Genomic DNA, 26501 nt, shown 5'->3' with positions numbered 1-26501 from the left:
TGTTTAGTGGTATGTCGTCTATTGTCGGTATATTATGTTTTATGTAGTTAGTAGCCTGTAATTTATCGGATGGAAGATGAAAACGTTCAGGAAATTCCTCAACTAGCATTTCTACATGCTCGCGCTCTTCATCGTTTAAATGGTCTAGACGCAGTTTACTTAAAATTTCGGTAACTCTATCAGTCGCTACATTAGGTTTGCTATCGGTATCGGAATCGTCTTGTTCTTCCGGAAAGCAATGATAATCGAAAGGTATCAGTTCCTGTGCAGGTACTGTAAGTTCAAGGTCTTGGTTGAGCGAGTTTATTGCTAATACATGGCACACGCCCTGGTTGTTAACCGAAACAGCAGCTTCGCCGACATACAGGCCGTCAATTGTCGTTAAACGCGGCAAATAACCTTCTTTTAATTTATCATTAACGACATCGATCGCGATAGGTTGTCTTGTACGAGCCTTTATAAGATATGTACGCGGTTCTAGTTTACGCCTTTCGCGATAATCTAGTGAACGTTGATCGACGAATCTAATTGGACGAACCGGGTCTGTGCTCGTGACTAATGTATTGTTCGCGAACGAAATTTCGGCTTGCTCCTGGCGAAGATATTCCTGCCCTAAGATTCCGTTAGTGTTTAGTGGAAAATCTGAGCGTATAACGTGAAAACGAACTGGTTTTCCCTGTAAATGGATTGTCGCGGTCCCGATTGTTCTGTCTTTTTGTGGGGTAATTCCCGTTATTATCGTAGCCTCATGCGTAGCTATTGGAACGTTGATAAGCAACGTATCTAATTTTATCAGATTGATTTCTGCACCGGTATCTATCAAGAAATGCGCCTCTTTCGTTCGAAAATCTTTAGATGACAATTTTACTATCGGAGTGTCGCGTTTCGTTTCTATTGCGAGTACGGTCTCTACTGGAATTTCACCTGTGGACGACGCTCCGGAGATTGACGGCTCGTCGTCGCGTCGGTACGACGAGTCGTGTTCAAGTTTAAAGACCCTCTTACTTCCGGTGACGGTGACCTTCGGCCCGATGGTCCGGCCGTCGGCTCGCGCGGAGGTGGTGTACGCGGTCTCGAATCACGCATTCCTACAGGTGAATTTTCTCGTCTATCGTCTGCTTGCATGCTCGATCTCGTATGCATGCGCTGAGGATGCGCGCAACACGGGCACGTTCGTTCCTCTGCGGTCAACTCTCTCCTGTGCAATATCCGAACAGGACTCGGTGTTCTATCTCGCGAATACGAGATGTTACGCGACGTTTCCGGCGCTCGTATCGGCGAGCTGTATCTAGGATACGCGTAGCTTCGATTTCTATCCGGGCCGTCATAGTAACGAGATCGGTAATCATAATCATCACTACGTTCATGGGATGGACGGTAGTAATCATACAATGTGGACGGTCCATCTTTTAAGCGCGTTTCTTCTCTTAAAGCGATATCTAGCGCGTCTACTAACCTTTTCGGGTCTCGCGCTCGCGCGGCTCGGCCTATTTCGTCCGGTAATCCGCGAAGAAATGCATTAAGTGCGGTAGCCGTTACGGGTTCCATAATATCAGCTGCTCGGCCTTTATATTCGATCTTAATAAAATCTTCTATCCCGACCAATAAAGCTCGAATACGGTCGTAGAACGCGTAGACGGATTCGTCTCGATACATACGAACGGTGGCGATTTTAAAGTAGTAATCGTTGTACGTTCTATCCGATGTAAAACGACGTTTTAAGTGTTTCACCAGTTCTGAAACGGTCTCGAATTTTAATCCGTGGACGCTATCGCGAGCTTCTCCTCTTAATTTAGAGACTACAAGTCGTACAAAACCACGCATTGCTGATATCGGGAGACTTTCCGCGTTAAATTCTACTTCAGCAAGAAAATCCCTTAATCGGATATTTTTCCCGTCAAAAACCGGCACATGTTGAACGGCCTGCTGAACGGCGAAACTTTCTATTACCGAAGCTGTGAAAATTGACTCGTTACCCTCCCCGGTATTAGTTCCTTCTAATAAACTAGAAATACCCGTACTTCTACTAGGACCTGCAATAGCCGTGCTTTTGGCAGGGCCCACCTCTTTAGAATTCGGCATTTTTGTAAAAATATATCAGAAAAATATACAAAAGAAATATACACAAAAATATTTATATGAAAATAACACAAAAATCAATATGACATATAATATTCAATTTACGTGATAACTGCTCACTAATCAGACGAATATATAGTTAATAAATATAATTAATGATAAATCGACAAAAATTGAGTTGATAAATCCAAAAATCAGTAATTTTGAAAATGAATCTCTAACAGAAAACACCAAGTAGAAAAACAGAAACAGAAAAATAGATAAATAAATAAATAAATAAATATAAATAAATATAAATAAATATAAATAAATAGATAAATGTGACAAAATACGGTTAATCAGAAATATTAGTATCGGATCAGATTCAATTATAAATTCAATAATGAGCAATTATCACACATAACACACATAAATGAAATACACAATATATAAATTGTAACACACAAAATATAACACCGTAAATATATAAATTTATAGGCTCAATGCGTAGTGAAGTGTGGCAAAAGGGGTATCTATATCAGTTTTCCCGTAATTACCGCACTCGAAGTTCGAATCAGTCAGAAATAACTTTGAAAAATATTGACACTTTGAAAATTCAAACACCTAATTGCACAAATTCCAACGAACGAGCATTGAAAAGTATCCCACCGCTGCCACCAAAAATTTTGTTACGTCGAGAGCGAGTTACGGCGCGCGACGTACAAAATATAAAAGGAAAAAAAAAAAAAAGAAAGAATGAAAATTTATTGAATTAGAAAATTTGATGATTGATACGGATCAGGACGGTATTTTCGCTGCCACCAGTCCCGATCGTGCTCGACGATGTTAGGTCGTTAACGATCGGAACAATTAAAAAGAATCGTTTAATTTTTATAATAAGATTCAGAAGTTGTTGTATTGAGTTCGTCAATGCTCTAGTCCCATACGGGCCCCTCGTGTGAATTCGTGCAGGAAGGTAGACGTATTAATAAGGAAATGTTAGGGGGTGTTTGAATGCAAATGATTAAAAATTTAAATATGGGTAAGATGTGTATAATTGTAAGAAAAATAATTACAACAAAAATAGTTATTTTACAATGTGTACGAGCTGTATGAAATATATGAATAGAGAATTAGAAAATAACAGGTTAGAATGAATATTAGATCAATGTAGTTACTTGAAATGAAGCTTTAACAGAAGATTGACAAAACTGTTGACTTTAAAAATTATCGCGATTCGAACTTCGGTGTTTTATCTCATATTGACGATCAGAAAAGGAAACGGTCCCAGTGGGATACTTCCAAGACTAACAGTCTCGTGGGCCGTTTTCGCGCGCGTGTAAACGGAAAATTTTAATAATTACTTTTGTTACCTCGAACTTTGCGCTAAGAACGGTACGATCCAGTGGGATACTTCCACAACTAGCAGTCTCGTAGATCGCCGTTTTGCCCTCACTCGACAGCAGATTCGTCGTGTTAACAAAGATATAGAATGTGCAACTCACCAATTCGATGTAATATAAATATATAATATTGCAATGGGTTTCGTATACGAAAAAGCTGTGGTGATGGTCTAGAAATCTGGAAAATCGAAGAGAGAATGAGAACTGAATGCACACGCACTACGCGTTCGCGTTCGAGCCTTTCGTTACGGTGTTACGGATTACGAAATACGATTGACAGAAAACAATGCGGCGCGGAAAAGGAATATAATTAATTATCGGACGATTTAAAATGAAAGAAAAAAAAATAGATAATTGAAAAGTGTGAAAAGATTTTACGTATCCGTATGAGTCTTTGACACGATAACCGCGAATTGAAACTCTCCCGACACTCTGCCTCGTTACACGGAGGAACTTTGCCGAGCAATCAGATTTCGCGATACCGTAGACAACTCTGTCTCTACGCGGACACGGGCTCCCCGTCACACACCTTGCGATTCTTCGACGAAGAGTGATTTGCCTCAGTCAAGCGATCGTATCTCAGGGTTCGACCCGCGATCATGGGCCCAAAGTGGGGACATCATTTGGCAAATCGGGGTACGTGTCGAAGGGGAGAGCCCGCGCGTATTGGTTTCGTCTAGGCGCGTTTCCCGAGTTCTCATCCCTCCCTGACCTTCCTCTGACTCTGTCTAATAGTTGACCATCTCTCTCTTTTACCCCTACAGCGCTTCATGAATTTAGTGCGTCGCAATTTCTATGTCTTCTAGAATCTTCCAAATGCTTTAATTTAATCTTATTCGCTTTCAATTAATTAACGAAGTCGGTACAAACGAATCTCTGGTGTCGATTAACATTTTATTTATGTCAATTACTATAATATTCGCGTAATAATAGTATTAGGGCTTTTTGATTCATTCGAGGTATTTTTATAATCGATGTTTGTTTTATTACACGCGTTTCCCGGCTTCCGTGACAAAGAGATTGATGTTTTAATTTCAATTAGTTTCGTGAACATTTTATTCGCGTTTTCATAAGTTCACGCATATCGAATAATATACATATATCCGTTAACATGTTCTTGGAATTCGTTCCAGAACATTGCTTGGCAGTTTTTGTTGCCTATTTGTGACAATACGCGTTTACGATCCCCGTCGACCGTTGCCTCGAACGTTCCTAAACGTTCGTCGACGTTTTCAAACTCTCAGTGGTTGTCACGCAAACCTCGCTTTTCATTCCATTCAGATCATTCTATAACATTTCAAACAAATCACTCTCATCCTTTATGACACTCATTCTCCCATGGAAGGAACGGCTGACGCATGCTTTACAGGTATGAGAGGTATCCGCTTGTAAAATGGGGCGAAAATCGCGTTTTCTTTATTCTGCGCAGTTAAGCTGGGATTCCTCCATGTGCGTCGCACTGCTTAACCGCGCGGTGAAGGATGTTTATGATACCTCTCCTTGACCTCAACGGTTTCGAATTTCGGTACATTTTCAAACGTAGTTCCAACGGCAATCGTCCCAAGGAAGATTAGTTTATATTATTTGAAAGAGCCAAATATAGCCTTCTTTGTGTTCCTCGCCTGGGATACTTCCAAGTGCGTCGCACTGCCGAGGCACACAAATTAGGTATACTGGAAAGTAGCTATTGAAATGAAATAAAAGAGTAAAAAGGAAAAGAAAGGTCAATTTAAATCTCAAACTCCTTTCTCGTGTTCTCGTGTGGAATACCTTCACGTGCATACGCACCCGACGAAGAAGCACGAGATCGGAGGAGCGCGAACAGAAACGGAAAATTTAGAAAAATCAGGCCCTTCCTTGCATCCCTCACGTGGAATACTTTCAAGTGCTACGCACCCGATGAGGAACGCAAGGTCGGGCTGGTGAAAATCCAGCCCGGACGTAACACTGGACTCTCCTGATTTTGCGTTACACCAAATATTCGATAAATAGGTAACGAAAATGTGATGCTGGAAGGACAACACGGCTGGAGCGAGATCTTCAATGCTGGCGAACGTAGAAAAGGACAAATAGCGAAAGAGAGAGAGGTCCGAGAATTAAAGGGCCTGAGATAAAACATTTGAGTGAAACAATATTAATTCGACAATAACTTTTTTATTTTTATTTTTTGCTAAATGAAACTTTTACCAATGTAATTGTAAGGTTTTTCTGATCAAAATAAGACCAAACACCATATAAGTTACATTATTTTTACTTATTCAGATATAAATAAGTAAATAAATAATTATAATTCAAATTATGTCATGTTTGATCTGGTTTTTATCAGAAAAATCTCAGAAATACGTTAGTAACGTTTTCATTTTAAAAAATTCAAAAATAAAAAGAGTTTAATTTAAATTTTGATTGCGTTAGTATTGTCTCACACGTACACGGGTATTTAAACTTGCTTTTTTCCCTGTACGCTGCGTCGATTCTCGGCTGTCACCACATCAAAGGCGAGCCGAACTCGCTCGAGAAACTGTGGTTTCTCCGGCGACACGCAAAAATTAGTCTGATTCATCGTACATAATCCATATAGCTATCGTAGCATCCGTGTGTCATTTAGGTGTATGCGAAAAGTGACGTAGCATAGCATGCCGTTAGTTGGATGCGATAACTGAGGTGGCGCTGAAATCAGTTTCTGTTCGGCCTAATTTTCGATGAAACGTTGACTGTTTTACCAACGCGGAATTCCTAGTTCGGCCTCGACGCTTGCATCGCCTTAAACTCGCGATAAAAGTGCAAAACCGATGCACATAGCAACCAAAATAAAAGAAATAAAATAAATACGGTGCCGCACCGCAAATGGCATGAAATAGCATGAGATATGAAAAATGGGTATGAATAGATGGTAAAATAAATAAAATAGAATAGAATAACATGAAATGAAATGACTTGAAATAAAATGAATGAAATAAAATGAATGAAATAAAATAAAATAAACAAACTAAACTACGATAGATGATAAAACATGAAATATGAAATAAAATTGTTATGTTCTATGTTTTAGGCAAATAAATTACGACCAGTTCTATATGAAACGCGAATCTCTCCCTTTTATTTTGTAATCGTACACTCTCTCTCGTCTCGCAGCTAGCTGCCCACGCGATCGCTTCTCTCTGCTCTTCGCTATTCACTTGTCTTTTCCGCGCCACTGTTGCCAACCCTTGTTCCCTATATCCCATTTCACGTAACGCTACCGCATATAGGGTTATTCATAACAAAATATAAGGTGAATTACGAAATATGAAATATGAAATACGAATATGAAATAAATCAGACGACGAAATAGCAAATATAAATAAATTGAACAACTAAATAATTAAACAATTAAATCACCCCACGAGACGTAAATTGCGCAGATTCATTAAACACATTACATAATTATACCGTTGCGAATAATAAATAATAAATAAAATGTCAATGACACAGAATAGAAAAAGAAATAGAAATACGATGATAAAAAGGAAATAATCAGTATAACACTAGTTGCATAAATTATCAAGGCACATCACACCGCCGTACCGTAGTAAATAAAATAAAATAAAATAGATGAAACAAATAACCCAGAATAACACAGAATATGACAAAGACAAAATAGTATGAATATAAATATATAAATGTAAACGGCGAAGTAAAGGTAGAAATAAATAAAAATATAAAACACTAAAAACACTAAAAACCATGAAAAATAAAGCGAAACATCAATAAATTATGTAAGCACGCCAAAATGAAAATAATGAAGATAATAAAATACAATGAATGAATAAAGAAAAGGAAACGAAACGAAATATACCGCGAACAAACACCGGAATCGAATAATCAAATAATAATCGAAAAACGACCGTGTTAAGTAAATAATAATTAAATAAACTTTAAATAGCACGGCGGAATAACGCGCCACTCAAACACACACAACCAGATAGTAATAATCAAAGGTAAATTAATATATTAATAATAGAAATAGAAATAATGATAAATAATGATAAAATATCGAAAATTTAGAAAAATATCAAAAAATATCGATGCACTTTCACATAAATCACCTAATAAACCGTCGCAATAAACGTAAAACAAAATGAATAAAACACAATAAAAGAATAAACTAATACGTCACCGAACCGTTGACCTAATTTCACATCGTCTGTCCTCTTCTATCCAAGGCCCTGGCCGCGCGTGCAGCCGTCTGTCCTTCTTCAACTACGGCGGCCATCTTGAAAACCTGTCAATTCTTGCACGCACTTCCTTAACCAAATTAATCACAAAATCACTCAAAAAACGCGGAATTACACTACGAAACGTTCATAATTAATTAGAATTATCCTTAAATAATGTCAAATGTTTACAATTAGCACTACGAACACCGGAAACACGGCATCGAAATACCGCGTAACACGCACACCACGTTTTTAACGATTATTAATAAATTAATACAATATTTAATTGAAAAACGACACATTAGTACTTCCGAACAAACGATAAAAATGATTTTAACAAAAAACGCGAATGTCTAAGCAACTATCCACCGCGTTGCAAATCTGACCGCGGAGCGACTACAAAACACGTCCGCTCTCCTCGACGCATCGAGCGGGAATCCAACCTAACCTAACCTAACCTGACCTAACCTAACCCTAACCCTAACCTAACCCTAACCTAACCTAACCTTTTTTTTTTTTTTGCGGGGAGGGGGAAAATGCATTAGGCACACCGAGTGAATACCACCCCCGGTAGTGTGGGACTCTCGACCTAGTGTCGCCTACCCACTAAAAACCCCCTCCTCGACTTACCTGTGTATATGTATTTGTGACCAGAACAGGTCGGAACCGCGTTGTCGCATTACTTCGACCCCCCTGTTGTGTCACCCTTTTTCTGTTTTCGCCTATACGTTTCGATTAATTACTATCTTCTTCTACCTGTTCCTTAATCGGTATTTACTACTGTAATTGTTCTACTGTACCGGCAGTACTTCCCGTCCTAACAGACTGTTTCCTGTACCATCTTCATGGTGACATGATTAACCCCCGACCCCCATACACCAAAGGGGGATGCGGCCTTTCATTTACCAGGTTTCCCTAGTCTATGATTGTTTTAACCCTTTTCGATTTTTTATTACAAGGTAATCAATTATCTCTACTATTCACCCTATTTCTCCGAGCTTTGTGTTTATTCCTATATATATACTTATTTGCTAACCTCTGATTTATCCTATCTTATGTTTCTATGTTCCCAGGTTATTTCATTTATCCACCCGAGTTTACCCTCTCATACTTTATCTATGTTCCACTGATATCCCTAATTTACTCTTCCTTCCTATTGAGTTTCCTCTCTATGTATTTTGTGCTCATAGTTAAATTCTATTTTAGCAGTCAATTAGATTATGTTCTTTTATTTATTTACCAGTGAATATTGTGGATCTTTCTTTATCTTTGTCCTTGTTTAACTTTGTATACTTTACCATTTATTCCCTATTCTACACAATTTGCAGTTTCACCAAATTTCACATCTTATTTTATACTCTTTATTCCAGGTTATGGATTTACTAAATCACCTCTCATCTGTGTATATTTCAACCCCAATTTTCTGAGTCTTTCTACTACTACTACTACTACTATTACCAGCGAAATGGGTAGCAGCGTATTAAGATAAGTACCCGTATTTCTGTTATCTGCATACTTTACTGTCTGTCTGACTAACCTTTCTTTGTATATATATATAATATTTGCTTTGCTATTTCAGTATCTACTGTAATAACCCATTTCCTATCCTGAATTTTAATGCTTTCTAGGCTAAGGTTAACACCGGATACTTTCAGGTCTGTTGTTTTTCCTTTTTTACTTTATTATATATAATTCCTTCTCTTTTACCCTATTTCAACTATAATCTTTTCGTTCATTGATGCAGTTTCACCGGAATACTTGTGTTAATTTCTTTGTTCACTTTCCAGTCATCAAAAGGTCTGCTTGTGATCTTGCCAAGATACCAGTGCCGGCTACGCGGGACATGATCATGGTTAATGTGCTGCTATTTTTGTTGCTGTTGTTGGATTTCTCAACATTGTCTAGTAAGTATTTACTTGTTTATTCTTTTTCTTATCAACTATCTCCTCTAGTTTTATATTTTCATATTTTCCTGATTTCCTAAGCGTCATCTGTTTTATACTGCAGGATAGTTCGTGTTCTACCTTTACTGTCATTATTTGTATTTCCTTTATTAAAACTTATTTCAAGATTCTCTGTTTGAATGTAAATATTCCATTGGTCAATTTTTTAAATATATTTGACGCCTCACTGTACGTTTCTTTTCTGTAAAATTCCTAGAAGTTATTCTTTAAAATTTATATGTCTTTAACCGTCTTCCTTAAGTTTTCTGTTCATCGTTAAAATTTTTGTGTCCATTGTTAAAATTTAGGTCCATTGTTTTTTCAATAGAACATGTTTCTAATCCTTTGTTACATTAGGATTTCCTATTGTTTCTGGCTTCCGTTTGCACTTCCTTTCTTGGTGAAAATGCATTGTTGCTAGTCTTTTTCTCTCTATTTAATATGTTCATTGTTTGCTTTTCTTTTCCTTTATTCTTCTTTTCCTTACTAGCCTTCCTGTGTCTTTCTTCTTTCTCAGTTCTTCCCTGTTTTCCTTTTCATACTTACATTTATCTCTCATTGTCATTATTATAAAATCTCTTACTGCTACATTTTTTTGCTTGTCTTTCAGCAGAGTCCTCAGGTTCTGTTCTTTCCACCTTGTGGGATATATATTCCGTTCCAAGTCTCTTCTCTCTTGTGCCCATCTTGGACAGTGGAAGAGCGTATGGACTACCTCATCTACCGCTTCGTTACAGAACCAGCAACTGCTATTTTCCTCTTTCTTAATTTTATGTAAGTATGCTCCAAAGCATCCATGGCCCGTTAGCACTTGCATTGTGAAGTGGTCCATATTTGGAGCCCCTTCTTTCATCCATTCCTTTATATTAGGAATACTGCTATATAGCCATCTTCCCATTCATTTTGCCATTTCTCGTTCATTAGTTTTGTTTCCTCTCTCTTGATGTCTGTTATTTTTTCCTTTTTTTCTTTTCCTTCCAATTTATTTAATTCTTTTTTGCTCCTTTCAAAAATCCGAGCTCTTTTATCGGCCTCTAGGTCCCATGGCGGTACTCCGGCTATCACGCAAAGAACTTCAGTCGATACTGAGTTGTACGCTCTCAGTACTCTCCCTAATGCTATCCTTTGTACCCTGCGTATTTCGTTGACATTTATCTTGTACTGCACTGCTCTTCCCCATATTGGAGCGGCGTACATTACGACCGACTCCACCACCCTGTAAAATAGAATCCTAGCTTTCGTACCGGCTCCTCTTAGATTGGATTGTAGTATCCCCAAACATATCGCATACTTCAGCGCTCTATCCATGGTGTTCTTGATATGTTCTTTGAACACCTGGTTCGTTTCAAAAATTACCCCTAGATATTTAGCTTTTTCACTAATTTTTATCTCTTCTTTGTTTATTTTGACAGGGATGCCCTCTACGCATTTTTTTTCCAGTAAGCAGAATTGCCTCTGACTTCTGGGGTGCTAGTTTTAGGCCTTCTCCCTGGAACCAGGTTAATATATCCTTCATTGCTTCGTTTACTATTATTTCCATGGTCTCGAGGTCTTTCTCTATGATGATAATACCAACATCATCAGCGAAAGCGATAAGGTATACATCTCTTTTTATTGTCTTTTTAAGGAGCCCATCGTACACCAAGTTCCACATGAACGGTCCAATCACCGATCCCTGTGGAACTCCTCCAAACACCTGGATTCTATCGGTCCCGTCCGAGGCATTTACTATAAGCCATCTATTTGTTAGGTATGATTTAATAAGTCCCACCATTTTCGGATTGAAATTTTTCTTACACATTGCTTCAATTATGCTTCTCCATCTTAGGGTATTGAAGGCATTTTTAACGTCTAATAATATTAGTAGACAGTGTCTGCCTTCACTCTTAGCTCCATCCCAGAGTCCCATAACTTTATCCATAACGTGAACAGTGCTCCTCCCCTTCCTGAACCCATATTGGTTTCCTGATAGGCCATCCTTGTCTAGTTCCTCCAGTAGTTTGTCTTTTATAACATGTTCAAAAATTTTTGCCATATTAGACGCTATGCAAAGCGGCCTGTAGTCAGACGGGTTTATCTTCTCCCCTCCAATACTGTTTACTATTTTCTTTTTTCCCTTCGGAAGTAGGACAAGTCTCGTTTCCTTCCATTGTTCCGGCCAATACCCTATCTTCAAACAACTATTAAAAATTTGTTGAAGCCATCGTGCAGCATTTATACCTATTACTCTTGCAGCCAGTGCTGGAATACCATCCGGCCCTGGTGCTTTCTTTATCATAATCCTTTTTCCCGCCCTAATCACATCATCCATAGATATTTCTAAACCCTCCATGTTATTTTGTGATTCATATTCCTGTTCATTCAGCACATTATCCCCCTCATGCCCCGCGTCCGCCATACCTTCCTCTATCCCAGATTGTTTCATTATGAACAACCCTTTTATAACTTCTCTAGTTTGCTCTAGGTTCAGTACCACTGGCGGAGGTTCCGATTTTATTTGCCGTATCACCGCCTTGTATGGTTTGCCCCAAATATCCCGGTCCACTGAATCAATGAACTTTTCCCAGACCTCTTTTTTCGCCCTACCAATTTCTCGTTTCAGTGACTTCTTGGCTTCTTTATATTTTTCATCTATTCTCTTTGTCACCTCAACATTCCCCTTCTTTCTACTTCTGGTTAATTTTCTCCTATTTTTATTTGCTATTTTTCTTAGTTTCGCAATTTCCTCATTCCACCAGTAGACCGGTTTCCTATTTCTTGGTTTCCCTCTATTTTTTCTACTGCTTTTGCACAACTCCTCTATTTCCCTCATAAACCTCATTATATCATTTATATTTCCCTGTTCATTAAACCCCTCCTCTACCTTTTCTTGGTATTTCTCTTGGAATTTTTTTATCAGTAGTTTAGCGTCTATGTCTCTCTTAATTTCTTTATTTTTCTTTGTTCCAGGTCTAGTCGTTTGGAGGTCAACCCTATGCCAAACATATTGGTGGTCCGAGCCTGTATATGTACCTAGGACCCTACTTTCCCTCATTTTATCGTCTAATTTGCGCTGGTAATTATAATGTCTATTTTCGACCCATTTCCCCTCGTGCATGTATTTCCCCCTTCAGTAATAACTGGTATTAGTCCCGCATTTATGATTTCACTAATCACTTTTTTCCCTCTAGGGTTCCAGACGTCTCCCCCCCATAGTGGTGACTTAGCGTTCAGGTCCCCTGCCCACAGGACCCCCGCCCATTTTTTAACCATAATTATGTCTCTAATCTCTTTCAGTCTATTGTCTACTTCATTACTATCTATATTCGGTGAGATATAATTACTAATAATCAGGTACTCATTGTAGTTTATCGCGACCAACCCTATACCTTGTTTTACTAAGTTAAGTTTGGTAGCCTTCCTAATTCCTAAATCTGTTACCCAGATCGCCGCATCCCCCTTTGTATCACCGTACCAGTAGTTTATGCTCCTATTTTGTTCTGCTATTATTATTATGTCCGCTCCGGTATCCTGGACCGTTTTTTCCAGCAAGGCCTGTGCAGCCTTGCATTTATTCAAATTTATTTGTAGGATTTTGATCATGAATTTTGTTTAATCCTTTTACTCCCGTTAACCGCATCTTTGTAGACTGTACATCGTATCGATCCGGCAATATGCGTTACCGAATTCCCTGCTAGCCCTTTTGCAATACATAATCTGCACTGCGATTTTTCCGCATTGCATTCTGCCATGTTATGTCCTTCTTTTCCACATCTCCTGCATATCATTTTTTCCCCCTGTATAACTGCACATCGCGCTGCCACATGCCCTATATTATGACACTTGAAGCATCTTATAATATCGGGCATGTGTCTCACTCTGCAATTAACCCATCCGATCTTAATCTTGTTTTCTTTAATTTTTTCCAGTAGGTCTATCGGCCCCTCAATCATCCCTATCTGTGTACCCATATATGCTTTTCGTAGAGATTTACAGACTAAATCTTCCACTCTTATGCCCGTATCTCTTACTAAGGCACCTATGATTTCCTCCGCCTCCGCGGACGGGTCAATATCCAATATTTCTATTTTTATCTTAGGTACTAGTCTTCTCACTTCCGCTCCGGTTCCTAGTGCCTGCATTGCTTGCTCTCTAAACCTTGTACTGTCCGTTTTTTCATTAAATTCCACCATAAGATCTCCAGTTCTTGTTTCTCTTATGCGTTTTACGCCCTCAATATCATCCCCCATCTTTTTTTTAAGGGACTTTGTGATTTCCGAGTAGGTTTTACCCTTTCCGACCTTAATTATTATCGCCTCTCCTCTTTTTGGCGGGGGCTTGGTACTTTTTTGATTTGATTTTGTATCGTCCTCTCTTGTCTCTGTTCCTTCCCTGTTTATCTTCTCTTTTTATCTGTTCTTTTCTTTCTTCGATTTACTACACTCCAATCCGAGTCTGATGATGCCTCATCATTCGCTTCCCTGATAATTTGTACGCTTCTTATCATAGGTCCTGTTTTATTACTTACTGCGTTCGTCTTGCTTTTTTTCTTGCTTATTTCTGGTTCTGGTGGTGTTACATTCTTTCTCTTATTTAGGTTTTCATTAGTTCCTTCACCATACTTATTTAATTTACTTCTATATATGCTTGCGTTTTCCATTTGTTGTTTGCATCTCTCTTCTATTCGTCTGATTCTTTCTAGTTCCTCTGATTTTTCCTTTTGGTATACTTTTGCTGCTGCCCGAGCCAGCTCTTTCGCCTGCGCCAACTCTTTTCCCATATCTATACTGATATGCTTCATATCTGGGTTAACATTTTTCACCCTTTGTAAATAGCAGCTTACCGTTTCGTTCCTTCTTTGTACCATCTCAATTATTTGGCACATTGCCGTGAGCGACAAACCTACCCCTTCCGTTGTTTCATCGTATTTTATTCCACTTTCTTCTTTTATCTGTTTATATTCTTTTACCCCTGCTGCCTGCGACCCTTTACTCCGGTCACTTGCATCCGTAAAAACATTTTCATCATCCTCATCACCCGTGAGGTCTACGTTTGCCATTGTTATTTCATCATTTTGCCTTACTGGGCTTCTTGATAATGTTCTCACCGGTCTAAATGCTGTCATAAGCTCTCTAATTGGTTTGGGGTTTAACGCCATCCTGGTTTCCTCCATAGGTGATCTATTCTCCGTGTCTCCCATGATAATTCTCTGTATCATTTCCTTATTTGATTGTTCCTCTTTTTTCCCGCTCTTGTCCTTTTTTGTGCCATTTGTCGTATCCATATTTTCCAGTCCGGTTTGTTTTTTATTGTTTGTTTTTAATTTTAAGTTATTCATATTTGTTCCCACGATAGTGGTCGGAATTTTTGTCCGCCTGCACAGAGCCGCCTTGTACAGGTAAGCCTGAGTTACTCGGGGGGGGGGCAGCAGGTACCCCCGAGGGACCGTTCATGACTACACGATTTTGGTCCCTGTAGCCACAAGCTTCTCGGCACGGTGCCTCACACCTTCAGCTAGGACCCCTCAAAGGAAGGAGAGTTCGGTGCCTGGATCGTTGTTATTTATGTTAAATATGTTAGTACTTTTGGTGTCTATTATGCGTTTCTTTATTTTAAAACATTGTAAAGACTTGTGTTTCATAGTAATAAATTTCTATATATCTTTAATTTTCTACTCAATCTCTATGAGTTTCTTTGATTACATCTATTATCATTTTAATTGGTCGTACATGTATCCATCCCTTTTTGATTTGACACTTTATTGTTAATTTTTATTTCCTACTTCGTTCTTGTTCTTCCGTTCATGTAAATGGACCGTTATATCAATTCCGCTATATTAATTATTTCTAATGTAGGTCCAGTATTTCGTCGTACTACTGTATTATGACAGCAGCGGTGCTGCCATCCTTACGTCATATCCTCATGTATACATTCCTGCGTACTTTATCCCACCATTTGCGCATGCGTGTCTTTTCACTGGCGTATATATCGCCGGTGCCAGAGGTGCCCTCCTTTCTCTTAATTACTATTTATAAGTATTTATAGCTACTATTTTACAATATTATTTTCCTCTAGGTATTATTGTATTCGCTCCTCTAGTTTCTAATATCCTCTAGTAATTCTTAACAGTCTGTCTATCTTTTATTAATTTTTTTTCACTGTGGCAGGTACCCGTGGGCCTAGCTACTTCCCTGACTTTCACCTGCGCAACCTTTATGCGTCTACTAGGCACACTTGCGCCACCCCTTCCTTCTTTATCGTGTGCCTTCCTGTGTCAGTTGTTCGTGTTTCATCCCGTCTACTATTATTGAATTTAATAGAATTTTTGACTTACCTTGTGGCTTCTGTGTTTTTATTTTTGTAGTCTAACTTGCCCGCTGTTGTGTGTGGACTTTGTGCATCCCAGGACTCGTTGTTAGTGCATTTTTCGGGTTGTCTTCATTGTTGTGTTACGTGCTCATTTTATCTCCGCCATTACAGCTGTCGCTTTGTCGCTTGTCTTTATTTTATTAACTATTTCGTGTCTCTCAGAGTCAGCGTTTAATTTTCCACCGTTTGATCTTCGTCTTACTGTTTGATTTCATCACTTCGGGCTTTTTCGTTTGTGTACTTTCAAACTACCTTCAATTTTATGTTCCTGTTCATAACCGCCGTAACCGCCTCCGCCATTTCCCCTGTCAGTTTATCTTTATTTTATACGGAGTTTTCTGTCTATACGTGTAAATGTTTAGCCTCCCATCGTTCGTTCTTCGTCGTACTATTTAGTTTCATCGCTTCGGACTTTTTCGTTTGTGTACTTTTCAAACTACCTTCAATTTTATGTTCCTGTTCGTAACCGCCGTAACCGCCAACGCCATTACACCTGTCAGTTTTTATCTTTATATTAGACGGGGTTTCATGTTCTTCCGCGTCCGTAATTTACTTCCTTTCGTTGTTTTCGTCATATTATTTGGTTTCACCATTTCCATTTATTTTCGCATGCTTGTGTAAAGTGCCATCGTAATTTCTGAGTTCGTTTGTAGTAACCCTTCTGAAGATTCTCCCTGTTGGAGGGATAACTCGTTATTTCGGGCCTTTTCCTTGTCCGCACTGTGATTGTCTATTTAATAAATAAAATATACAGAAAAAACAAGTAGTTGCATTTTATTTTATTTCTTTCACTTTACAACTCTTTTCCCACTCCACTTACGGGAGCGACTCCACCACACGTCCGACTCCTAAGACGTCCCGCACCGAACTCAACCTAACCTAACCTAACCCAACCTAACCCTACCTGACCTAACCTAACCTAACCTAACCCAACCTAACCTAACCCTAACCTAACCTTTTTTTTTGGGGGGAGTTAATGGAAGAGGAAAATGCCTTTATGCACGCGCGGGCTACCCTCTGTTCGCACTATTCGGCTAGAGAGGACCCGGGCAGTGTGGGACTCGTATCCCCTGAAGGGGGGCCTGGCGCCCATTGGTGGGGGCAAACCCAAAGAGGCAACCCAGAAGGGGCAACCTGATAGCCCTACCCTAAAGGGTGGGCTCAAAACATAGGGTCACAGCCCGGAAGGGGCGACCCGGCGGTACCCAGAAGGGGCGTCCGCGGCCTGATACACTACCCACTAAAAACCCCTCCCCTGACGTAGGCCGCCGGAACCGTTTCATCCTTTGAGGATATCCCACATGAACACAGCGATAGCCGCAACGGCGCTTCGGCTCCCTAGCTTTCATGACGCTTTCGTCCACCCTCAATCCGCCATGCGCATATCAAGCTATAAGGGATTGAGGATCCACGCCGTTACACCTCCGATCAAGCGGTAGGACATTTCAACCTGTACGGTAAGGCACAGGATTTTTCTTCGGCCACGATCAGGACACCGGAGGAACTTCCCGCTCAACGGGTGATCGCGCCATGTGTTCACCTGCCTGGCCTTGCCAGGACAGGAGCTTCTTCTTCGACCACGGCCAGGACCGGGACATCTTGCCTCCCGTTGACCGTGCCGTGTCTTGGTCCACCTTGTAGGATGCTGAAGATGTGCATTATCCCTGATGTCATCTCTCCCACCTGACCCCTGCCGGGACAGGCCGTCCCCCCCCTCAGCAAAGCCAGGTTCCGGGGCGAGTCCATTCCCCAGTTCCCCAGTTGACTGTGCCCTGTATCTGTCACTTGCAAGACAAAATAAACATGCATAGCCGAAGAACATATTAACAAAGATAGGAAACCGAAACAGCCTGCCAGGCGACGTCCATAGACCATACAAACTCAATGTTTGAACTTTAAATTTAGCTTCGCGATTGACTTAGCAGAAATATTTAATCATGAAATAAACAATAAGTATTGGGTTGCAAAGATACTAGAATGTAGAGTGTAGAGACCTATGATTATTAATAAGAAAAATAATACCAAAATATTCAAATAGATTGATAATGAAGCAAGCAAGCGCACCCCAACTGTCGCGCCATCTGGCGAGTAAACGTACGAAATGATCGTCGAACTATCGATAATCGAAGCATTATCTTATGTAGGCATATACCACTACGGGAGCCGCCATAGCAGGAATCCATTTACCATCCAAAGAAATCAATCGTCCAAAGAGCAAATGATAACAAAATGTTACCAACAATAGGAATAATGCGTTAACATAATTTCATAAGTTTTCATATCATACTTTCAATTATAATAATAAACCAAATTATCATATTGTCACCGCGCGAAATCGATGAGTTTGAATTTTAAACAAATCCAGTCTAAATTCTCAAATGGATATCATAGAAAAGATATCGCAATGCAATATCCGAATTTTGAAAATAAAACATAATAGCAAATCCTTGATATATTTCTTAAAATTTAATACTAAAACTACAAGGACATAAGATATTATAATAAAATTACTAGAAACTATGAAACTATGATAACCAGAATACTAAAAATAAATAGACCATACTGTATGATAAGGAACATTAGCTAGACAAATAATTAAGAGAAAATTTAAATTTAAATATCCAAGACAACCCTTCGCGTTTCAATGTAAGGAATCGCTCCCAAAATCCTAATTCGTATCCATGACTGAATAAATGAAGACAACACGTCCATAAAAACCAGTCAATAACAGCTTAAATTAGCTCAAAAGGATAAAACACTAATAGTAATAAAGAGAGAGTAGGAAAGTTAGTTAGGGAATATAAAAGTGAATTATAGGCACAAGCATTGACTATAGGACAATGAAATGAGTAATGTAAAGAGTATTGGATCGAATAGTCGAAATAAGCAAAAAGTCAGTTAATTGAAGAGATAGATGGAAAGTGAATAGTAGAACACACAACAATCATACAGATTCGCCAATTGCACAAAGATTGCACTATACTCTGCCGCATTGAGTGAATAATAAACCACAATCCAGCATGAAATGTTGAGAAAACCGAGTATTTTCTTAAAGCATTCTCTTAAAGCACCGCAGCGAGCAAGCAAGCAATTATTTCCAAAATATAGCACAACGCAGCTATGCTTACTTGCTTCATTCACCATTTACCACTAATTCCACAGAGGTAGTAGTGAGATATAATATAAAACTTTATATTCCATGAAGTGGAACAAATTTATTATGAAATATGAATGAATGAAAATGAGTACAGAGCATACTCAAAGTAGAATGAAAATTAAGTTCTTTCGTGACGCAACGCAACAGAGAGTGCAGCAGCCCATACACACGAATAAGGGTGAGTAATTTACTATCAAGTAACTAATGTAATGCAATTTATCCCATTTCATCAACCTAACCCAACCTTTTTTTTTTTTTTTGTTTTATGGAAGAGGAAATGCATTTATGCACGCGCAGGCTGGTTCCCCTTTCGTCTATTCGGATAGAGGGGGCCCGGGCAGTGTGGGACTCATACCCGCCCTGAGGGGGCAGCCTGGCGCCCGTTTGGTGAAGGCAAACCCAAAGAGGCAACCCCAGAAGGGGGCAACCTGGCAACCCGACCCCGGAGGGTGGGGTTTAGCCCAAGAGAAGGTCTCAGCCCAGAAGGGGCGACCTTGAGCAGGTAGTCCTGAAGGGACAGTCCTGCGGCTGGATATACTACCCACTAAAACCTCTCCCCTAACGTGGGCCGCCAGTACCTATTCATCCTTTGGGATATATAACAGGTTACCAACGTAGCCACAACGGCGTTTTGGCAATTCAATGCATTTCGCATTATTCCGTCCTCCCGAAAAACGCCATGTAACATGGGGCATCTGCGGATCCACGCCGTTTAGGGTAACGGATATGGACGGCGTGTCTCTGCGTACTGTTTGATCTTCCTGAAACGAAATAAACCATGTAAAAACGTAAAAAACTTCATAGATAGGAATATGTGTCCTACCGTAGATTCCTTGTGCGTGGCAGTATCAACTGTAATGGAACCAAGAACTCCATCGGAGACGAGTCTGGAGTAGATTCTAGAGGCGAATTGTTGCAATTCAGCTTCCGTAAGAGTAGACTTCAAGTGTTCCGGTAAGACACGCCGTCCATATCCGTTACCCTAAACTCGGAAGGTGTCTCTGCCAAAGATCGATGGGATTCGGAGAAGGAAACGTTGAAACGCGAGCTAGAACGTCTTCGGGAACTCGCCAAGTATGCGGAGAAAACGACGCAAGGTAAATCTACGCAGACCTCTCCGACGGCCGAGTATCCGGAAGGAAGTTTCGTGAAGTTATCGAAGTTAAATTATTCCAAGGCGGCTACTTCGCCTTTGGGCAGTCCGGTGGTTCACAATGAAGCTCCTCAAGAACAACCCATAGCCGCGGGTTCTTCGACGTCGACCGGAAGTAGTTCGCAAGACGCGAAGAGTTCGGAGAGCGAGGTGCCACAGGCTCGAACCGCACGACTATCATCGTCATCCTCACCTCCAGTTTTATCACCACCGCCGCAAATTTCATCCTCCAGCACATTCTCAAGCACACCTCCACCACCGCCACCACCACCACCACCACCTCCGCCGTCTCCTTTCTTAGACCACCGTTCGCTCAATAATTCAACTTCTTCTCTGTCTCCTTCGTTTTCGATACCACCACCGCCGCCATTGCCCGCCTGTTCAACGTCCGCGCAGTCTATTCCTTCGCAACGAACTACCACTTCGCTGCCAACGATACCACCGCCTCCGCCTCCTCCACCTCCACCACCGCCACCTTTGCAACCAATGACTGGAGAAGTGCACAGAGAAACCCCTGCACCTCCGCCACCGCCGCCGCCACCGCCATCCCCTACACCATCCATCGGTAAATTAATAGCATCCATACCACCTCCTCCGCCTCCGCCGCAACCTCAGATACCGGTATTCAGTTCGGTACCACCGCCGCCACCGCCTCCTCCTCCAGCACCTCCGTCGCAACTGTCGTCGCAGTCTTCCTTCGGACTGCACAGCGGTCCACCGATTCCACCACCGCCTCCTCCACCTCCGCCACCGTCGATAGGAACGATATCCGGAGGATCATCCGCTCCGCCTCCTCCGCCACCACCTCCGACACCTTTCGGCGGAGTACCTCCACCACCATCTCCGCCACCTGGAAGCATACCTGCTGCACCACCGCCTCCTCCTCTCATTGGAATACCTGGAGCACCACCTCCGCCTCCGCCTCCGGCAGGAACCGTACCGACAGGACCTTGTCCTTTACCTATACCTCCGGTTGGAGGTTGGAACCCTGCAAGCAGAGCGTGTGAGTAACAGAACAGCGTATCGCTTGTATTGCTTCGAAGATTTCGCGATGATCAGATTGCATAATTTTTCGATTCAGGTATGAGAAAAGAACCTCTATGTCCCGAGGTACCTATGAAACCGCTCTATTGGACGAGGATCCTGGTACCAGTGGTGCCCACGGAACGTGGCTCCATCGCCGCTGTGGATTCTGCCGCTCAGGTAATTTCAAGACGTTAATTTCTTGCTAAAGTACGCGGATGATGGTTGAACTTGATTATCAGCAGGGTCCACTATGGGCGGAACTAGAGGAAGAGACAAATCTGGACATGAAAGAGTTCACCGGTCTGTTCTCCCGCCAAGTGACCGACAGAAAACCTGTAAAAAAGGCGGACGTCGCTTCGAAACCGTCTAAAGTGCAACCAGCGAAAACCCTCGACTCGAAGCGATCTAAAACCGTGGGGATACTAGAGAAGAGTTTGCACGTGGACTTTTGCGAGGTGGAGAACGCAGTTTATAATCTAGACACGAGTGTAGTTAGCTTGGAAACGCTGCAACAAATATACGAAATTGTGAGTGTATAAAATTATACGTTATAATTTTTATTATAATCACGAGACGATAATTCGATGATTGCCGATTAGAGACCAACGCAGAAGGAACTGGAAGACATAAAAGCATTCGAGGAAGCAAGCCCGGAAGTACCTCTGAATCGTCCGGAAGTCTTTCTGAAGAAGCTTTCAAGTATACATCATTTTGCGGAGAGGATAGCGTGCTTGATGTTCCAGTCAGAATTCCAAGACGCTATTTCCTCTTTATCTTCGAAATTGACAAATCCTCGTACCACCTGCGATTTTTTAAGAAACTCCAGTTCCCTGAAGAAGTTGATGGCGTTGATTCTAACCCTAGGCAATTATATGAACGGTGGAAATAGAACAAGAGGACAGGCCGATGGATTCGGCTTGGAGATTCTAGGAAAATTGAGGGACGTGAAATCGAACGTACCTGGGATAACGTTGCTCCATTATGTCGTGAAAGCGAGATTGGCTCAAGAAAAGGATCACAATTTCGAGGAACCTCTTCCGTTACCGATACCCGAACCAGCGGACATCGAGGCTGCCTCGACGATCAGTTTCGACAACATCTCGGCTGAATTAGAGAGACTGCGAAAGGAATTGCAAGGTAAGAATTATTCGAGTATCTTCTTTATCGAGATCGCTAATTCATCTGACGCTTTCTGTCATTTTTCCAGTTTGCACTGAAAAGTGCAACCTCGTTGTAGAAGCAGATCCGGAAGCTGCAGTACCGTTCAAAGAGGAGATGGATTCGTTCTTCCAGGAGGCAGCCGAGGAATTGGCCAACGAGCAAGAGGCCCTCCTTGACGCGAAGAACAAATTCAAAGCTGTGATGCAGTTTTATCAGTACAAGCCTAAAGGAAGTAACCTGGACGCAGCCGATCCGAACGCGTTTTTCATTATGTGGCTGGGTTTTTGCAAGGATTTCAAAGTACGTCGTTCGATCTCGATCAATCAGAGAATCATAATACTCGATTTAACGAATTTTCCAGGATATATGGAAAAAGGAGCAACAACGAATACGTAAGGAACGAGTACAAGAAATGCGAAAGAAGTACGAAAGTAAGAATAAAGTGGAGAAATTAAAAATAAGCGCCACGGGATTGAAGGCACGGCTCCAGAAACTTTCACGCAAATAATGATTTAAACGAGTCGCCCCTTACAAAGGACAGTCTCGGGATCGATTGTCCGTTCTGTTCGATCCGTCCTACTCTACGGCACTAACGTTCTTGTCGAATTTAAAACGGAAGTAAAGATTTCTATCGCGTAGCTACGGTTCGTTTTTGTGAATTTGTTATTTGTAAATAGGCTTGTTAAGTTTGCGAATGATTTGTAAATATATATACCACGATGAACTATTCGATAATTATAATAAACGATACTTTTTACACGAACTTTGTTTCTTTTCTTCAGTAAAAAAAAGAATATATATAGACGAAGACACTGAATATTTGGTGTCAAATGCGTGTGCGTTTGCGTATATTTTTCCACTGCAATTAGTAGCGACGATACAGAACCTTCAAGTAAAGCGAAAACAGGAGATTAACATTTAAGAATAGTTAATAGATTAATCGCATCATCGTACGAATCGTGCTATCGCGTTAATCGCAATTCTAAAAAAAACATAAAAAAGAAGGTCGGAAATGCCTTTCTGCAAAATATAGTTATCGAACAAGCCAGATGGTCAGAACTGGCCGTGAATAAATAAAAGGGCCCTACTCGTTCGTCCGAGCCACGGTTCGTTTCGGAAGGGCAGGTATTCCTTTCGTATTCGTTGTTGCTCCTTTTTCCATATATACTGCAAAATTCGTTAAATCGAGTATTATGATTCTCTGATTGATCGAGATCGAACGACGTACTTTGAAATCCTTGCAAAAACCCAGCCACATAATGAAAAACGCGTTCGGATCGGCTGCGTCCAGGTTACTACCTTTAGGCGTGTACTGATAAAACTGCATCACAGCTTTGAATTTGTTCTTCGCGTCGAGGAGGGCCTCTTGCTCGTTGGCCAATTCCTCGGCTGCCTCCTGGAAGAACGAATCCATCTCCTCTTTGAACGGTACTGCAGCTTCCGGATCTGCTTCTACAACGAGGTTGCACTTTTCAGTGCAAACTGGAAAAATGACAGAAAGCGTCAGATGAATTAGCGATCTCGATAAAGAAGATACTCGAATAATTCTTACCTTGCAATTCCTTTCGCAGTCTCTCTAATTCAGCCGAGATGTTGTCGAAACTGATCGTCGAGGCAGCCTCGATGTCCGCTGGTTCGGGTATCGGTAACGGAAGAGGTTCCTCGAAATTGTGATCCTTTTCTTGAGCCAATCTCGCTTTCACGACATAATGGAGCAACGTTATCCCAGGTACGTTCGATTTCACGTCCCTCAATTTTCCTAGAATCTCCAAGCCGAATCCATCGGCCTGTCCTCTTGTTCTATTTCCACCGTTCATATAATTGCCTAGGGTTAGAATCAACGCCATCAACTTCTTCAGGGAACAGGAGTTTCTTAAAAAATCGCAGGTGGTACGAGGATTTGTCAATTTCGAAGATAAAGAGGAAATAGCGTCTTGGAATTCTGACTGGAACATCAAGCACGCTATCCTCTCCGCAAAATGATGTATACTTGAAAGCTACTTCAGAAAGACTTCCGGACGATCCAGAGGTACTTCCGGGCTTGCTTCCTCGAATGCTTTTATGTCTTCCAGTTCCTTCTGCGTTGGTCTCTAATCGGCAATCATCGAATTATCGTCTCGTGATTATAATAAAAATTATAACGTATAATTTTATACACTCACAGTTTCGTATATTTGTTGCAGCGCTTCCAAGCTAACTACACTCGTGTCTAGATTATAAACTGCGTTCTCCACCTCGCAAAAGTCCACGTGCAAACTCTTCTCTAGTATCCCCACGGTTGTAGATCGCTTCGAGTCGAGGATTTTCGCTGGTTGCACTTTAGACGGTTTCGAAGCGACGTCCAACTTTTTTACAGGTTTTCTGTCGGTCACTTGGCGGGAGAACAGACCGGTGAACTCTTTCATGTCCAGATTTGTCTCTTCCTCTAGTTCCGCCCATAGTGGACCCTGCTGATAATCAAGTTCAACCATCATCCGCGTACTTTAGCAAGAAATTAACGTCTTGATATTACCTGAGCGGCAGAATCCACAGCGTCGATGGAGCCACGTTCCGTGGGCACCACTGGTACCAGGATCCTCGTCCAATAGAGCGGTTTCATAGGTACCTCGGGACATAGAGGTTCTTTTCTCATACCTGAATCGAAAAATTATGCAATCTGATCATCGCGAAATCTTCGAAGCAATACAAGCGATACGCTGTTCTGTTACTCACACGCTCTGCTTGCAGGGTTCCAACCTCCAACCGGAGGTATAGGTAAAGGACAAGGTCCTGTCGGCACGGTTCCTGCCGGAGGCGGAGGCGGAGGTGGTGCTCCAGGTATTCCAATGAGAGGACGAGGTGGTGGTGCAGCAGGTATGCTTCCAGGTGGCGGAGGTGGTGGTGGAGGTACTCCGCCGAAAGGTGTCGGAGGAGGTGGCGGAGGAGGCGGAGCGGATGATCCTCCGGATATCGTTCCTATCGACGGTGGCGGAGGTGGAGGAGGCGGTGGTGGAATCGGTGGACCGCTGTGCAGTCCGAAGGAAGACTGCGACGACAGTTGCGACGGAGGTGCTGGAGGAGGAGGCGGTGGCGGCGGTGGTACCGAACTGAATACCGGTATCTGAGGTTGCGGCGGAGGCGGAGGAGGTGGTATGGATGCTATTAATTTACCGATGGATGGTGTAGGGGATGGCGGTGGCGGCGGCGGTGGCGGAGGTGCAGGGGTTTCTCTGTGCACTTCTCCAGTCATTGGTTGCAAAGGTGGCGGTGGTGGAGGTGGAAGAGGCGGAGGCGGTGGTATCGTTGGCAGCGAAGTGGTGGTTCGTTGCGAAGGAATAGACTGCGCGGACGTTGAACAGGCGGGCAATGGCGGCGGTGGTGGTATCGAAATCGAAGGAGACAGAGAAGAAGTTGAATTATTGAGCGAACGGTGGTCTAAGAAAGGAGACGGCGGAGGTGGTGGTGGTGGTGGCGGTAGTGGAGGTGTGCTTGAGAATGTGCTGGAGGATGAAATTTGCGGTGGTGGTGATAAAACTGGGGGTGAGGATGACGATGATAGCCGTGCGGTTCGAGCCTGTGGCACCTCGCTCTCCGCACTCTTCGCGTCTTGCGAACTACTTCCGGTCGACGTCGAAGAACCCGCGGCTGTGGGTTGTTCTTGAGCAGCTTCATTGTGAACCACCGGACTGCCCAAAGGCGAAGTAGCCGCCTTGGAATAATTTAACTTCGAAAACTTCACGAAACTTCCTTCCGTATATTCGGCCGTCGGAGAGGTCTGCGTAGATTTACCTTGCGTCGTTTTCTCCGCATACTTGGCGAGTTCCCGAAGACGTTCTTTCTAGCGTGGCAAGGTTTCCTTCTCCGAATCCCATCGATCTTTGGCAGAGACACCTTCCGAGTTTAGGGTAACGGATATGGACGGCGTGTCTTACCGGAACACTTGAAGTCTACTCTTACGGAAGCTGAATTGCAACAATTCGCCTCTAGAATCTACTCCAGACTCGTCTCCGATGGAGTTCTTGGTTCCATTACAGTTGATACTGCCACGCACAAGGAATCTACGGTAGGACACATATT

General features: G+C 41.8%; 1 protein-coding gene, 1 long non-coding RNA gene and 1 pseudogene across 2 annotated transcripts; 2 read left to right on the top strand and 1 right to left on the bottom strand.

Moving 5' to 3' along the window:
• Positions 1-8878: 8878 nt before the first annotated feature.
• On the top strand, positions 8879-11319 carry LOC123988963. Its single transcript, XR_006830340.1, has 4 exons — positions 8879-9561; positions 10211-10374; positions 11013-11099; positions 11228-11319. It is a non-coding gene; the product is annotated as an uncharacterized LOC123988963 (long non-coding RNA).
• Positions 11320-20063: 8744 nt separating this feature from the next.
• Positions 20064-22965, top strand: LOC123989009 (formin-2-like; the record flags this gene model as incomplete). Its single annotated transcript, XM_046289734.1, has 6 exons — positions 20064-21261; positions 21340-21461; positions 21527-21811; positions 21884-22421; positions 22492-22745; positions 22807-22965. Coding segments are annotated over 6 exons (2544 nt in total), but the record flags the coding sequence as incomplete, so codon positions are not given.
• A 533-nt stretch (positions 22966-23498) lies between these two features.
• Positions 23499-26498, bottom strand: LOC123989008 (annotated as a pseudogene).
• Between the last annotated feature and the right edge of the window lie 3 nt (positions 26499-26501).

Source organism: Osmia bicornis, unplaced genomic scaffold (genome assembly GCF_907164935.1).
Source record: "Osmia bicornis bicornis unplaced genomic scaffold, iOsmBic2.1, whole genome shotgun sequence".
NCBI classification, from domain to species: Eukaryota; Metazoa; Arthropoda; class Insecta; order Hymenoptera; family Megachilidae; genus Osmia; species Osmia bicornis.
This window is presented reverse-complemented; position numbering and strand designations above follow the sequence as displayed.